The sequence below is a fragment of the Mobula birostris genome, chromosome 15 (genome assembly GCF_030028105.1).
Source record: "Mobula birostris isolate sMobBir1 chromosome 15, sMobBir1.hap1, whole genome shotgun sequence".
Taxonomy (NCBI): Eukaryota; Metazoa; Chordata; class Chondrichthyes; order Myliobatiformes; family Myliobatidae; genus Mobula; species Mobula birostris.
Window position 1 is genome coordinate 53,263,761 of NC_092384.1, and position 13,810 is coordinate 53,277,570.

The 13,810-nt window shown below is 37.3% G+C and overlaps 1 protein-coding gene across 2 annotated transcripts in view; it reads left to right on the forward strand.

Annotated features, from left to right (window-relative positions):
• Positions 1 to 13,810, forward strand: part of wwp2 (WW domain containing E3 ubiquitin protein ligase 2) — a 188,889-nt gene that overhangs the window by 142,453 nt on the left and 32,626 nt on the right. For both annotated transcript variants that reach the window (XM_072279818.1, XM_072279817.1), the window contains exons 12-14: positions 806 to 887; positions 11,847 to 11,981; positions 13,358 to 13,433. In XM_072279818.1, the coding sequence (XP_072135919.1) occupies positions 806 to 887; positions 11,847 to 11,981; positions 13,358 to 13,433 (293 nt within the window). The remainder of the gene's footprint in view (positions 1 to 805; positions 888 to 11,846; positions 11,982 to 13,357; positions 13,434 to 13,810) is intronic.

Consider the following 13,810-nt stretch of genomic DNA (forward strand, 5'->3'; position numbering starts at 1 on the left):
GTAATTTTTTTTCTAACTGGTGAGTGGGCTGAATTGTTTATTTAGTTCAATAGTGTTTTCACAGTGACAAATAACATACATGTTCCATGAGGCTGACAAACCACAGAGTGGGTGGCAAGAAGCAGGTCTCCTGCATATACAATAATCCATTCATTGCCTGGAGATTATAAGGAGCTGTTAGTTTTTTATGATGGTTCAAACTAATTTTCAAAAGAAAAGATTTGTTTTTTAACCAGGTAAAATGTCTGTTTCCTCACACGGTAAAGAATAGTTCATTGACGTTCTACAGCCACAAAATGTTTTATTGTTAGCTGAGAACATCTGCAGTTTCTGAACAAATGTACTTTTTGTAAGATTTCTCAGAGGTGGTGATTTAAAAAGGGGCCACAAGTAATACAGTTATAAACCTTCAGTGAATTTCAAGGCCTGTAGTATTCAGTGACACAGCTGGAAAAGTTTTGGTTTCTCAGAAACTGAGACAGACAGACATTTATTAAGGTATGCATACAAACTTGCTGTTCATTTATGACACAGATCTTGCAGTGAGGGACAAGTCTGACTGTCAGCATGTGAATCCATAACATTAATAATATGATTCTACTCACCTCAGATCAGTTAAAAAAATCTTTTCCCTATTACTCCATCTTTATTGACCACAATGTGATCCTCTCAATTTAAATTAATGGAACACATCAAAATATCTAATTGATAAATTTGGAATCAATGAAGAACAACAGAATTAAAAAGTTGCATTGTTTATAATCTCGAATTAATAAAAACTTCATCTTCACTCCTTTACCCCCAGAGAAACGCCAGGATAATGGACGAGTCTATTTTGTTAACCACAATACAAGGACAACCCAGTGGGAGGATCCACGAACTCAAGGGTAAGTGCAGCTAATCTTTTTTAAAATAAGGGTGAAGGACATTATGGTGAAACTTGATGAACTCTTTGAAGCCAACTGGCACTTCTTCCTGTTCAAAGTAATTTCAAAACTGTTATTATTCATTATGATTTTCAGCATTCTATTTTAATGACCAGATGTGGAAATACTTAGTTCACTACAGCCAAATTTAACACTTTCACTTGTTTTTTAGCATACCTTTTTGGGGAAAATTAAGAACCATTTTGTATTCTTTAATCTTTGCCTTTCTTAAAGCTCCTCTCATTCCTCTGCTTTTGTAAGAATGAGATGTTTATATTTTGGTTGCGTTTCCCTGGTTAACACTTGATATTGGAGTGTAATGTAGGAGCAAATTAAGGTGAAATGTAAACAAGCAGCAATAACAGTTCACACTGGAGCACATCTATGTGTATATTGTTATACCAACTTTAATTCACAATCATTACCATTTGTGAGCTTTACTGATTCTGTAGCATTAGTGAGTCGTATGTAGACTACTATGATTAGACTAGCTACCTTCTGGCAAGAGACAAGGAAAATCAACTGGATAGCCTTCACCAGGCTGTTCCTGAGCACCTCCTGGCACATGGCCTCAAGCAGCACTAGAGGTTATTGGTTACAAGTTCCGTTCTTGACAACCACAGGAACTGTGTGCAAAACTAGAACAGAGAAATAGATCTTCAAAATAAAAGTGTGGTGATCTTCAGCTTAATCAGCATATAACCAGTTTGCTTATACTTATAATTTAGAATTTAGAAGATTGAGAGGGGATCTGATTGAAACATATAAAATTCTAAAGGGATTGGACAGGCTAGATGCAGGAAGATTCCTGACGTTGGGGAAGTCCAGAACGAGGGGTCACAGTTTAAGGATAAAGGGGAAACCTTTTAGGACCGAGATGAGGAAAAACTTCTTCACACAGAGAGTGGTGAATCTGTGGAATTCTCTGCCACAGGAAACAGTTGAGGCCAGTTCATTGGCTATATTTAAGAGGGAGTTAGATATGGGCCCTGTGGCTAAAGGGATCAGGGGGTATGGAGAGAAGGCAGGTACAGGGTTCTGAGTTGGATGATCAGCTATGATTGTACTGAATGGCGGTGCAGGCTCGAAGGGCTAAATGGCCTACTCCTACACCTATTTTCTATGTTAATAGAGTCTCTGCTAATTAGCAAAATTCATTCAGATTTGTATGAAAACCAGCTACAAATCCATGAGGAATGAGCTGTAAAATGGATTTCTTAATTTTAAACTCAAATATTTAGATCCTGCTCAGAGTAAGTTTCCTTTAGAAAAGAATTGGTGTATGGTTTAGCAGATTTTTACAGATTTTTACATTAGATATACATTAATCTTGTTTCTATGTACTGTTTGAAAAATGCTTTGCATTTTTACAGTAAAGCTGATTTTGTCTGGTTCCTGCATTTTCACTCCTTGTGTTCATAGCAAATGAAAGCCACATTAATATTCCTCATATTATGTGTTTAATTTACCCTGTGCCAAGTCTTCTAATTATCTGCACTAAACACTCTTAATAATCTGCAGTACTTGAATTTGTTGCCATTGCTCATCGCTTATGATCACCGCTTATTTAGAGAAAACTTTGCAGATCCTCCAATGTCAGCTTGCTCGACTGAATCTTAGTTGTGGGCCTTTTTGAGATAATTACATCACTTGGGTGGCCCTAATTAAATATCACCCATAAAGAACTTTGACAGCCAGTAAAGTTACATCCCCTTTACCAGGCTTTGTGTTACTGAATGTTCAGTAGCATTTAAAAGTGATTTTAAAACAGCTTAACTTTAAACATTTTAGCAATTGTTATCAGGTAAACTTTGATGTCAGTTAAATTATAATAATAACATTCAAGCAAACCTAATTAATTAAAAAGGTGAAAAGCACCTTACACAGCTTTACCTGTCCACTCAAATTTAATGGCCTTCAAAAGCAAAAAAAAAAAAACCCTCGTAATAACAACAAATGCTGGAAGCACCATCTCAGGCAGTATCTATATTGGGTGAAAGAAGCAGAGTTACACTTCAAGTTGATAAGCTTTCATCAAAATTATGAAAAGTTGGAAACTAAGTATGTTCCAAAGGGAAGGGAAGTGGGAAGGAACAGTGAGAAAATGAGAATCTATGTAATTGGGTGGAGGCCAAGAGAGATTGAATATCACATGTGGTTTTGATATTGCCCGAGGTGCTCATTAATCACAGCTGATCTATTTGGAGGGGATGCAAATAGAAAGAGATAAATAAAAGCAGAGGGGAAAGAAAAACAAGCAAATACTTGATTTGTGGGATACAGAACACAGCAGTTGATGGAAACGTGAAGTAAAAGAGAATAAACAGTCTGCATTTTGGGCAGGAAATATGGGCGGAGACGAAATTGGAGTTAATACTACAGGTGTAAGAGGGCAGAGACAGATGTGAGAGGTCACCCTTGTGAATGAATAGGTGTTTGCTGCAATGTGGTCACCTGATTTTTGTTTTGCTTTCTGCAACGTAGAAATGACCACACTGTCAACACTACGTATAGTAGACTCAGTAAAATATATAGTGAGTTGCTGCTTCACCTTCGATTCCCATTCATTTCCTATGTATGTCTTCTCCAGACAGATCTGGTGTGAATAATGAGGTGGCACCACTTCATCTGAGCCGTTACCAACACTGGTGCTATTCACAAATCTTTCTTGGTCTGTACCCCTTCATAGAGATGGCTGTTGTTCTGTTCACCCCTTATCCTTTGCAATTTAAAATGCATTTGATTTCAGACTTTTCTTCGTTCTGATGAAAGATCGTGGATCTGAAACATCAATGTGCCTTCTCACTGCAGTTGCTGCTTGGCCTGTTGAGTGTTTCCAGCAGTTCCTGTTTTTACCAAATGAAAGAACTTATTGTTTCTGTGCCAGGTATAGATAAAAGTGATGTAAGTGCTAGGGAACTCAGGCTTGTGCTGTGCTGCTGGGTGCCATGTGGAGTCACATGACTGTGTGCAGGTGGCGAACTGCTGGCAGATCCCAAACACCACAATTTTGCCATAAATGTGCAGGTTCCAAACAGTCTGATGTGTTGAGCATTTTAAACATGCTTCTTTTTGGTTACAGTTCTCTACTACAGCTCCTACCTACCTTTCACAGCTTTTACATGTCATTTGCTTTCTATCTGCCCTCATTGCTCTGTCAACTGGACAGATTTGAAAATATCGTATTTCAGTTTGAAAATTGATTTAATTTACTCAGTTATTTGGTTACCTTTTAACATTTTTTTGAAATGTGCTGTCATTGATAGTTAATTTCTTCTGTGATATGTGTTTGAAAAAAAATTGAAACAGAAACAGGAATCAATACTACCTTTATGTTCTATATATTCAATAACTTAAACATTTTTAATACTTATTGATTGATGTAATCGGACGTGGGTATGTGGCGCCTTGGTTGTAATGATACCTTTGGATCCATATCCCAGATGGATCCGCAGCCTTTAATGGGTGGGGAAAATTAGAAATTGGAGGAGAAGTAAACTGGCATTTGTTCAGTTGCGGCTGAATATTCAACTCATATTTAAACCAATAGGATTTGAATGCTAGTGAATCTGGCTACGTTCAGTAACTGCAGTCTGCAGGTATTTCCTCTGGCTTTTTAGTTATGAGTTAATGTGACTGAAAGAGGAGGAAAAAATGAATAGGAAAATGAAAACAAGTCTGTGTGGATACAAAATGGAACTCTTGTTTGCCATGGATGATGTCTATCTTTGTTGGGAGGGAAACAGAAGTATTTTTAAAGAGAAGTGAAATTTTAAAACAAAATTAGTATCAGATACTCATTGGTTTTAATTATTTTCGTGAAATTATCTGAGAAAAGTTGAACCAATTGGAGCAAATAGTTGTATATATGAGATCAATGTCTCAGTTAACAAACTATATACTCTTAATGTGCATTCAGTCAGTTTAAGACTTCAATTTGACAGCCAGCCAATGGTGACCAATTTGCTGTAATTATGAACAAAAAATACATGGTTATCTCAAATTGCCTGTCAGGGATCAGCATGAACAGAAACAGCAGTTTATGACAGCATGGCAAAACTATTTCATAGCCATTGCTACTCATTTGCAAATAATCAAACAACATTTTGGGTTAACAAAGTTAATGGTGTTTGAGTCACTTATTTTTTTTCTTCTATGTACATTTTAATCTAGAAAAAAATATTATTAATGTGTCAAAATTTGTAACTTTCTTATAGTCAGAACACTACAAACACAGGGAAACTGCTTAGATATCCTGTTATGCCCATTAAGAAATTGGTACACTTTAGTGAATGTGGGAAAAGTAAAACAGAATAGGACTCGTGTAAGATTAGACTAGAGACGACAAACATCTGTGGGATGAATGGGATTGTCAATATTTCAGGCTGAAACTGACAAAATAATACTAACCAAGAAGTTCACCTTTACACATTTTAGAAGTTCCTCTTCTCATTACTTTAGTATTGTCCTAATCAATAACAGAATAATCTGACTTCATTTGTCTCTGCAGTTCTTATGCATCTCTAATGTCTCAGCAGATTTGTTCCTTTGTCTTCTTTTCACTTTTGTTTTCTTAAAAGGGACTGGCACTATTTAATATACTATCAAAATAGTTAGGTGTTGTGGGATTGCTTCACCACCATTTTGACAGCAGAGTGATAATTTTGCTACCAGTGCGCCTATAAGAAGTATGTACGTTGGGTGAGTACAGAATTGTCTCGCCCCTAAAACATTACACAATCAAATATCTGGTTGGCATGCACCACTGAGGTGTTTGCCCAGGTACGTCACTAAACAAACAAACCATTGAGTGATATAGAGCAGAGTCGAAATGTAGTGATTGGCTGGGAAGCACTGCAATAAAGTCAACATGTCATTCTGAACAACGACGCATACAGTAATATAGTGCACAGAGAAAGTCTGCTGGATGGAGTTAGTCTATCTAAAACTCTTTTTAATTTTGGCTTTCAGCATAATTTACATTATGTCATAAGTCAATATTCTCAAATGAAATAAAATTGACAAAGTAATAAATTTTAATCACTCTGGCGTTAATTTGGTGCAGATTTCTGAAAGGAAACTGCGTATATTTTTTTCTAGCCATTATTGTCCAGCTACTTATTTTTTTTTACAGGTGAATGTAGAAGATCCCATGTTACCATTTTCAGGAAGTGTAGGGAGTTTCTCAGATGTTCTAATAGATATATTCTGTAAATGATTGAGACCCTCTGTTGGTTGGGATTGATCATGGATGTTGTGGCTCAGTTGTCTACATGTTGTGCAAGTTCGGACAGTACGATATGGAGAGCAAACTGTTGCCCATGTAGCAGGCTCCGCTCTCCGCACAGCTGTTAAGTCCAAAGGAATGGCAGAGACTGATACAGTTTTGGCACCAGCGGCATTGTAGGAATTGCCAATCAATGTTGGACTCGGACGTCGGACTGTCTTAGGGACTCCAGCTCTGGATTTTTCCTCAGGGTTTACTCCCGAAGCCTCCCCCATGATCGGGTATAGTTGCAAGGCAGCGGTGATTTGAGATCAGAGTTTTCCTTCTCCTAGATCAGCTGCCTACCATGGCTGATTGAGCCCCATCTGCCCGTAGAGATTTTTTTTAAGGTGCCAGTAACCGCCTTTGCTCCTTCTCCTGTCAATAGAAATGGTTCTGCTGGGCCTTAGTAGCTAAGGCAACATGAAAGCCAGGATCTGGTCTTGGTTGTTAAAGGCTATTTGAGATACACACTTTTGGGAGTATTTTTGGGAGCTTATCGTCACTACCAGCCCTGGGCATGACAACCTTAAGGAATCTATTCCATAATCAGCATTAATGAAATTTAGGTATCTAGTCCTGCTTGCGTAAGTGTGTTGTGCACACACTGGTGATCACATTCCCTTTCTACAAAAGTGATTATACTTCACAAGTACTTAATTGACTGAAAATTGCTTTGAGACATAGTGAAGTCATGAAAGGACTGATACAAATTGGAGCTTTTGTTTTCTTGCCTTCTGATCTCAACATGTCTTTATGCACTTAATAGCAAGTTAGTTCTGTGTATGCTCCCAACCCACCCCCCCCATGTTAATTCTGTTTTTCTTGAGCCCTCAGGAGTTAGGGATTAGCAGTATTTGAACAATATCTTAATTAGAACCTCTTAAACTGTAATGTATAACACTTGAATTGAAGATAATTATTAAAAGGTGAGAAATAATAAATATATTAATGCATAACCTGTCAAATATGGGGTAAGTAAAATGTAAATGATGCTTTGCAGTTTTAGGAACCTATGGATAGAATCATACAATGTGAAAATAGCCCTTTGGCTCAACTCATTCATGTAGGCTAGGATGTCTGTCTAAGCTAATCCTATTGGTCTATGTTTGGTCCATATCCCTCCAAACCTTCCTTATCCATCTATATGTCCAAATATATTTTAAATGTTGTTTTAATACCTGCCTCAAACATTTCTTTGGCAGCTTGTTCTATGTATGCATTACGCTCGGTATGAAACGTTGCCTCTCTACTTATCCTATGTAAACCCTTCATAAACTTTTACATTTCTTTCATATCTCCTTTTAATCTTCGTTGTTTCAAGAATAACAACCACGTTTTCTTGGTAACCAAAATCATCCCTAGAACCATTCTAGTAAATCTTTTATGCATAAGTCTCCATTTTTCTGTTAGGTGTGGTGACTATAATTGGATGCAATACCTCAATTGTGGCCAAGTTTTCTTTATATAGAAGTTTTAGGCCATCTCCAAGCTTTTTTAATTCAGTGTCTGTAAAGTTATTCATGCAGTTGAGTACTATTTTTAACTGTTCTGAATATGTCTGATTTATGCAGATCAGACTTATGCATTCTTGCTTCCTGCTCGTCTTACCTTTTCTTGTTCTTTCTAAAATATACATCACTTCACTTTTCTTTGTATTGTATGTCGTCAAACCTAGTCGCTCATATTGCCAGCCTATCTGTGACCTTTGTATTTGATCACTATCTTTGTCGTGACTTGTCATATTTTCAAATCTAAACCAATTAGATTAGTGTCTTGGGAAGCACTGACTGAAAAAAAAGTCATTTTACCAGGCCTTTGTTATTGAACCAGTTTCTTATCCGCACTACCCACCCTTTAGTCCATGGTTATCGCTTTTGTTCATGAGCTAGAAGCCTCCTGAACACTGTTCTCTCTAAGCTGAGCAGGTGCGTAGCCACACAGTAACTGAAATGCTGCCGCTCACATAGCCTTTGTTGCCATGCAGCTGTTTTTTTCTTTTATATAATGTTAGTATAATTTGGAAATCTAGGTTAGTATTAATTGTGAAATACCCTGTTAATAACTAATGTTATTGAATATAATCCATAAATTTTCGAAATAATAAACATACCATAATTTTTACTTTGAAGCATTTACATTGTCAATGTTTCAATTTACAACACTGTTACAAATTGTAATAATAATCACAGGTTAGAATTTGGTAGCTCATTGTTAATAAACCGCCAGCCTGCTGAATGCCGACACCACCTAAGTTTACAGTTTACAAAACTTGCTTTGTTGTACTTTATTTCATTAAACTCTTCAATTAATAAGTAAAATCAAAAGTATGTGGATTTTTCAGTTTCATTCTAAATGTTCATAGTATGCACATTACAAAAAAAAAAGTGCAACACAGTTTTCAGCCTGTGTAAAAATTTCCTGCTCGGGGCTGTGGTTGGTCTGTGCAGCTGTTAAAAAAAAGAGAGAGAGAGGGAATGTTGCTTCTGAAGTATACATTTATAGCATCTAATGCATTTCCTCCAGCATCTTTCATCATTACCTCATCAAAAAAAGAAAAGCCATGCTAGTTTAAATGTAAGTCTGCTCTTACCCCATCCTCCCATCATGATTGGGTTACTCTTGTCCTCACCCATCTCCCCACCAGCCTCCCCGCCCAGCACGTAATTCTCTGAAACCTCCGCCACCTCCAACTGGATCTCACCACCAAACACATCTTTCCCTCCCCCCCCCCAACTTTCTGCTTTCCGCAGGGATCGCTCCCTACGTGACTTCGTTGTCCGTTCGTCCCTCCCCACTGGCACTTATCCTTGTAAGCTTCGCCTGCCTCTACTCCTCCTCTGTCACTCCAATTCAGGGCCCCAAACAGTCCTTCCAGGTGAGGCAACACTTCACCTGTGAGTCTTTTGGGGTCAGGGTCATATACTGTGTTCAGTGCTCCCGGTGTGGCCCCTTGTATATTGGTGATACCGACATAGATTGGGGAGACTGCTTCACCGAGCATCTACGCTCCATCTGCCAGAACTAGTGGGATCTCCCAAGGGTCACCCATTTTAATTCCACTCCCCATTCTCATTCTGATATGTCCATCCATGGCCTTCCCCACTGTTAGGATAAGGCCACACTCAGGTTGAAGGAACAATACCTTATATTCTGTATGGGTAACCTCCAACCTAATGGCATGAACATCAATTTCTCAAACTTCCAGTAATGCCTCCAAACCTTCCCCACTCCCCTTCACCATTGCCCATCCCCTTGTCTCTCTCTCATGTTATCTCTTTGGCCGCCCATTGCCTCCCTCTGGTGCTCCTCTCCCTCCCCTCCTTTCTTTCTTCCATAGAAACATAGAAAATAGGTGCAGGAGTCAGCCATTTGGCCCTTCGAGCATGCACCGCCATTCAGTATGATCATGGCTGATCATCCAACTCACAACCCTGTACCTGCCTTCTCTCCATACCCCCGATCCCTTTAGCCACAAGGGCCATATCTAACTCCCTCTTAAATATAGCCAATGAACTGGCCTCAACTGTTTCCTGTGGCAGAGAATTCCACAGATTCACCACTCTCTGTGTGAAGAAGTTTTTCCTCATCTCGGTCCATGGCCTACTGTCTCTTTCACCAATCAATATCCTAGCTCTTTGCTTCATCCTTCCCCCTCCAAGTTTCGCCTATCACCTGGCGTTTCTCTCTCCCCTCCCCCCTGCTCTCAAATCTATTCTTCAGTGTTTTTCCTTCCAGTCCTGCTGAGGGTTTTGGCCTGAAACGTGAACTGTAATTTTTTCCATGGATGCTGCCTGGCCTGCTGAGTCCCTCCAGCATTTTATGTGTGTTGCTTGGATTTCCAGCATCTGCAGATTTTCTCTTGTTTCTACTTGAACTCAGTGTGCTTTTCTGAAATCTACATATACGTAAGACACTGCAGTTGCTGGAATCTGGAGCAACAATCAATCTGTTGGAGGAACTCATTTGGTAGGACAGCATTTGTGGGAGGATAGGATTTAGACAATACACAAATCTATGCTTTTTTTCTGGTAACTCAGATTTCTTCAAATATCTAACTGTCCATAATAAAAAAATTGCTAGACATTGCCAGTGAAAAGATAAACAGTTAATATTTCAGGGCTGGGATCCTTCACCTTTTCCACGTCATATTTTCCTTAGTTATTGTTTGTAAATAGTTCTCCACCACCATCACTAAACTGAATAGTGTGGTTTTTTTCTGGCATATCCTTGCTCCCAGTTTTGAACAAGTGTCATTTTTGCTCTTAACCATTCCCCTTTTAGTTGGGATATTAGAAAATGATGTCAAGCCATTTTATAAGCTCTTCCCCCTTCCTTTGAAAACTTAAAATGCTGACTAATTTACTTCAGGCATAGCCAACCTAACAAACACCTTCCAATCAATTTTATACCCAACTGTTATGATGATTACCTCCCTTCTACTGGATTTATAGCAAAATTCTCTCCCTTGGGGAAGATTGATGCAAAGTATTCAGTTGTAAGAGTGCACTATGTCAATGCCTGAAATAAAACTGAAAAAGCTGGAACTAGTTAGTAGCTCAGGTGGAGTCTGGGGGAGAAAAGGAGTTAATGTTTAGATCATTGACTATTAATAAGATCTTGGAGAAAAATGAATATAATGCTTTACAGTTCTCTTCTAAGGATATATTACCCTTTGGGCGAAGAACTATTTTCTCAGCTCTGCACTGAATGGCTGACACCTTATTTTAAGTTTGTAATCCCTGATTTTAGAGAGGGGAAGCGTCATCTGCTGTTAAGTCCATTAGGAATTTGGTACACTATAGTGAATGTGGGAGAAGTAAAACAGAAAAGGATTTATGTAGGATTAGACTAGAAATGACAAGAAACCGGTTGGAGGAACTCATTGTGTTGAGCAACCTCTGTGGGAGGAAAGGGATTGTCCATATTTCAGGCTGAAACCGACAAAATAATACAAACCAAGAAGTTCACCTTTACACATTTTAGAAGTTCCTTTTTCTTCATTACTTTAGCATTGTCCTAATCAATAAGAGAATAATCTGACTTTGTTAGTCTCAGCAGTTCTTGTCCATCTCTAATTTCTCAGCAAATTTTCTCCTTTGTCTTCCTTTCACTGCTTGGTGGCCCATAGATGTTATCAGCAATTCAATAGCTCCTTGCTCCTTAACCCTAACAAAATAGTTCCTTCAAGTCTTCAGGAACATCTCTTTCAAGCACCATAATGTACTTTTTCCCTCTCTTACCTTTTATGAATAAATTGCCTCCAGGAATATTAACGCTTCAAATTATTTTCCCCAAAGTGCTTTAAGTTAAAATTAAGAGTACTTATGACAGTTTTGAATCTTCATTTTCTAAAAGCTTCTTTACCTTTTAAAGTAGTACAGAAATATTACCATAATTCTTAATGAGGATCTTTGATAGTTTGAGACTGGAGGAACAGGTCTTCAGTTTACATCACAACCTTGATCATTACCAGTGAACAATAGTTCTTTCTGGGAAAACAATATTACTGAATCATTCAAAAAGAAAGGAATTTACAGTACTCCAGTGCACATTCGTAAAACCTGAAAGTAATTGATAATCACTATGAGTATTTCAGTTCATCTATCAAATGAGATATTCCTATAACACGGGTTAAAATTGCATTTTCAAAGGATGATCCAAGAATCCCCTCTGCCTCCTGGCTGGGAGATGAAATACACAAATGAAGGGGTTCGATATTTTGTGGACCATAACTCTCGTTCCACCACCTTTAAAGATCCTCGAACTGGATTTGATTCTACTTCCAGGTAAATATGTTTTCCTTTAAGATTTTTCATTATTTTACACTTTGCCAAAAATATGGGAAGTTATGTTTCTAACATTTTACTTAGTGCAAATTGTATTAATCTATTTTTTATCATTTGTCTTCATTTGACCAACGGATGGCAAATATCAACTAATATAAAATTGATAAGTGTGATGTGGTTGAGGATTGCTTGGTCATATTAATCTAATTGTGTTGAAGAAATCTAAAGACTAATACTGACTGGGGTCTAATGTCACCTCAGTACTCATATGAAGAATATTCAATTTTAGGTCATAACTCCTTCAATGAAAAATCAATTTTGAACATCAGAATCTTTATTCATGTTGAAGTTACCAGTTAACTTCAGATCTTATGAATTCTCCTTGATGAATTAATCAGATCATCAAACTTGAAAACTGATGGATTTATTGTTTATCTTTTAATGAGCTAAATAAAAAATAATAGCTTTTTGTGGTTTTGATTTGTATACCAAGTTGTATTAGAGAATAAACACTAAAACATACTGAAGTCCCAAAGCCTACCTTTCTTTTATATGTTTTCTAAACTAATGATTCGGATGTCGACTTCTGCTTTGTGCAATGCTTTTATTTCAATTTTCAGAGAAAGAACTATTAAAATACTACCAACAAATGTTGTTTATATATCATGGTGATATCTTTGCTTTTAAAAGTGTCACCATACATCAGGAAAAATTTGAGGTTCCTGTGGCCTATTTTCCTTATTTCTTCTGCAATAGGTAGTCTTTTATTTCCTTCATCTGTGGACCCAAGGAAATATCTACTCACTGCTGCCAGCTATGAAGACTAGTAGCAAAAGAATATCTTTTTTGTTTGAGTAGTGATATGATAAAACATTTTAGAAGCTGGAGTCAATTATCCTGTCAGCAAACTTAAGATGATTCAAGTGATTGAGTCCCTTACAATAATGTATCTGAAATTGAGACTCCCAGCTTTTTGGGGGGAGTGGTGGTTATCTACTGAGAGAGCCCTTTAATTTTTGTTACCAATTAGTATTTAGACAAGCTGGAAAGAAGAAGCAGGACTATTTTGTATCAATAACTGAATTCATTGTGCTCCAAAACCAGTTATCAGAAAGGGACATATTTGACAAATTTTTCAATAAACATACTGCGTGCTTGTACTTTGAATACACCCATTCCTTACTTTACTTCATAAAACATGGTATTTACATAAATCATATTTTATGTCACTAGAAATACAGTTCGAAGTTAGGTACTATTTCTTCAATAAATCTCCAAATACATTGTTGAATCACTAATTGCCTTGCGATCCAATTTTGTTGTGGTTAAAATAAGTTGACCTCAGTGCAAACATAAGCTTTTTAATAACTCTACAGTGCAAGAAGTGGGTCTCCAGCGGCGTACGACCGAAGCTTTCGATGGAAGTATCACCAATTCCGTTTTCTCTGCCATGTGAGTACAAAGTTTCTTAAGAAATAGAAAAGATTTAAAAAAAAAATTTGGTACTTGTAAATTGAAGGGCAACACATAAATTGTGAAGAAAATTGCTGCAAATATATAATTGTCATAATACAATTTTAAACTACACCCTGCTCCTAATTTATTTTTCTATAGAGACTCGCCCTTATCAGATCACTCAGCTCAAACCAAGACTTTTGCTGGATGAAACAATGAGAAACATTCTTCTGTTAAACACAGGTTTAGAATGTGCCATAAAAATATCAAAATCAGATATTTATTCAATCTTTTCAGCAAAGGAATAGCACAATTGTGAAAAGAGATTAAGTATGTATAAAAACAAAATTGGAGCCAAATTTTAAAAAATTGAA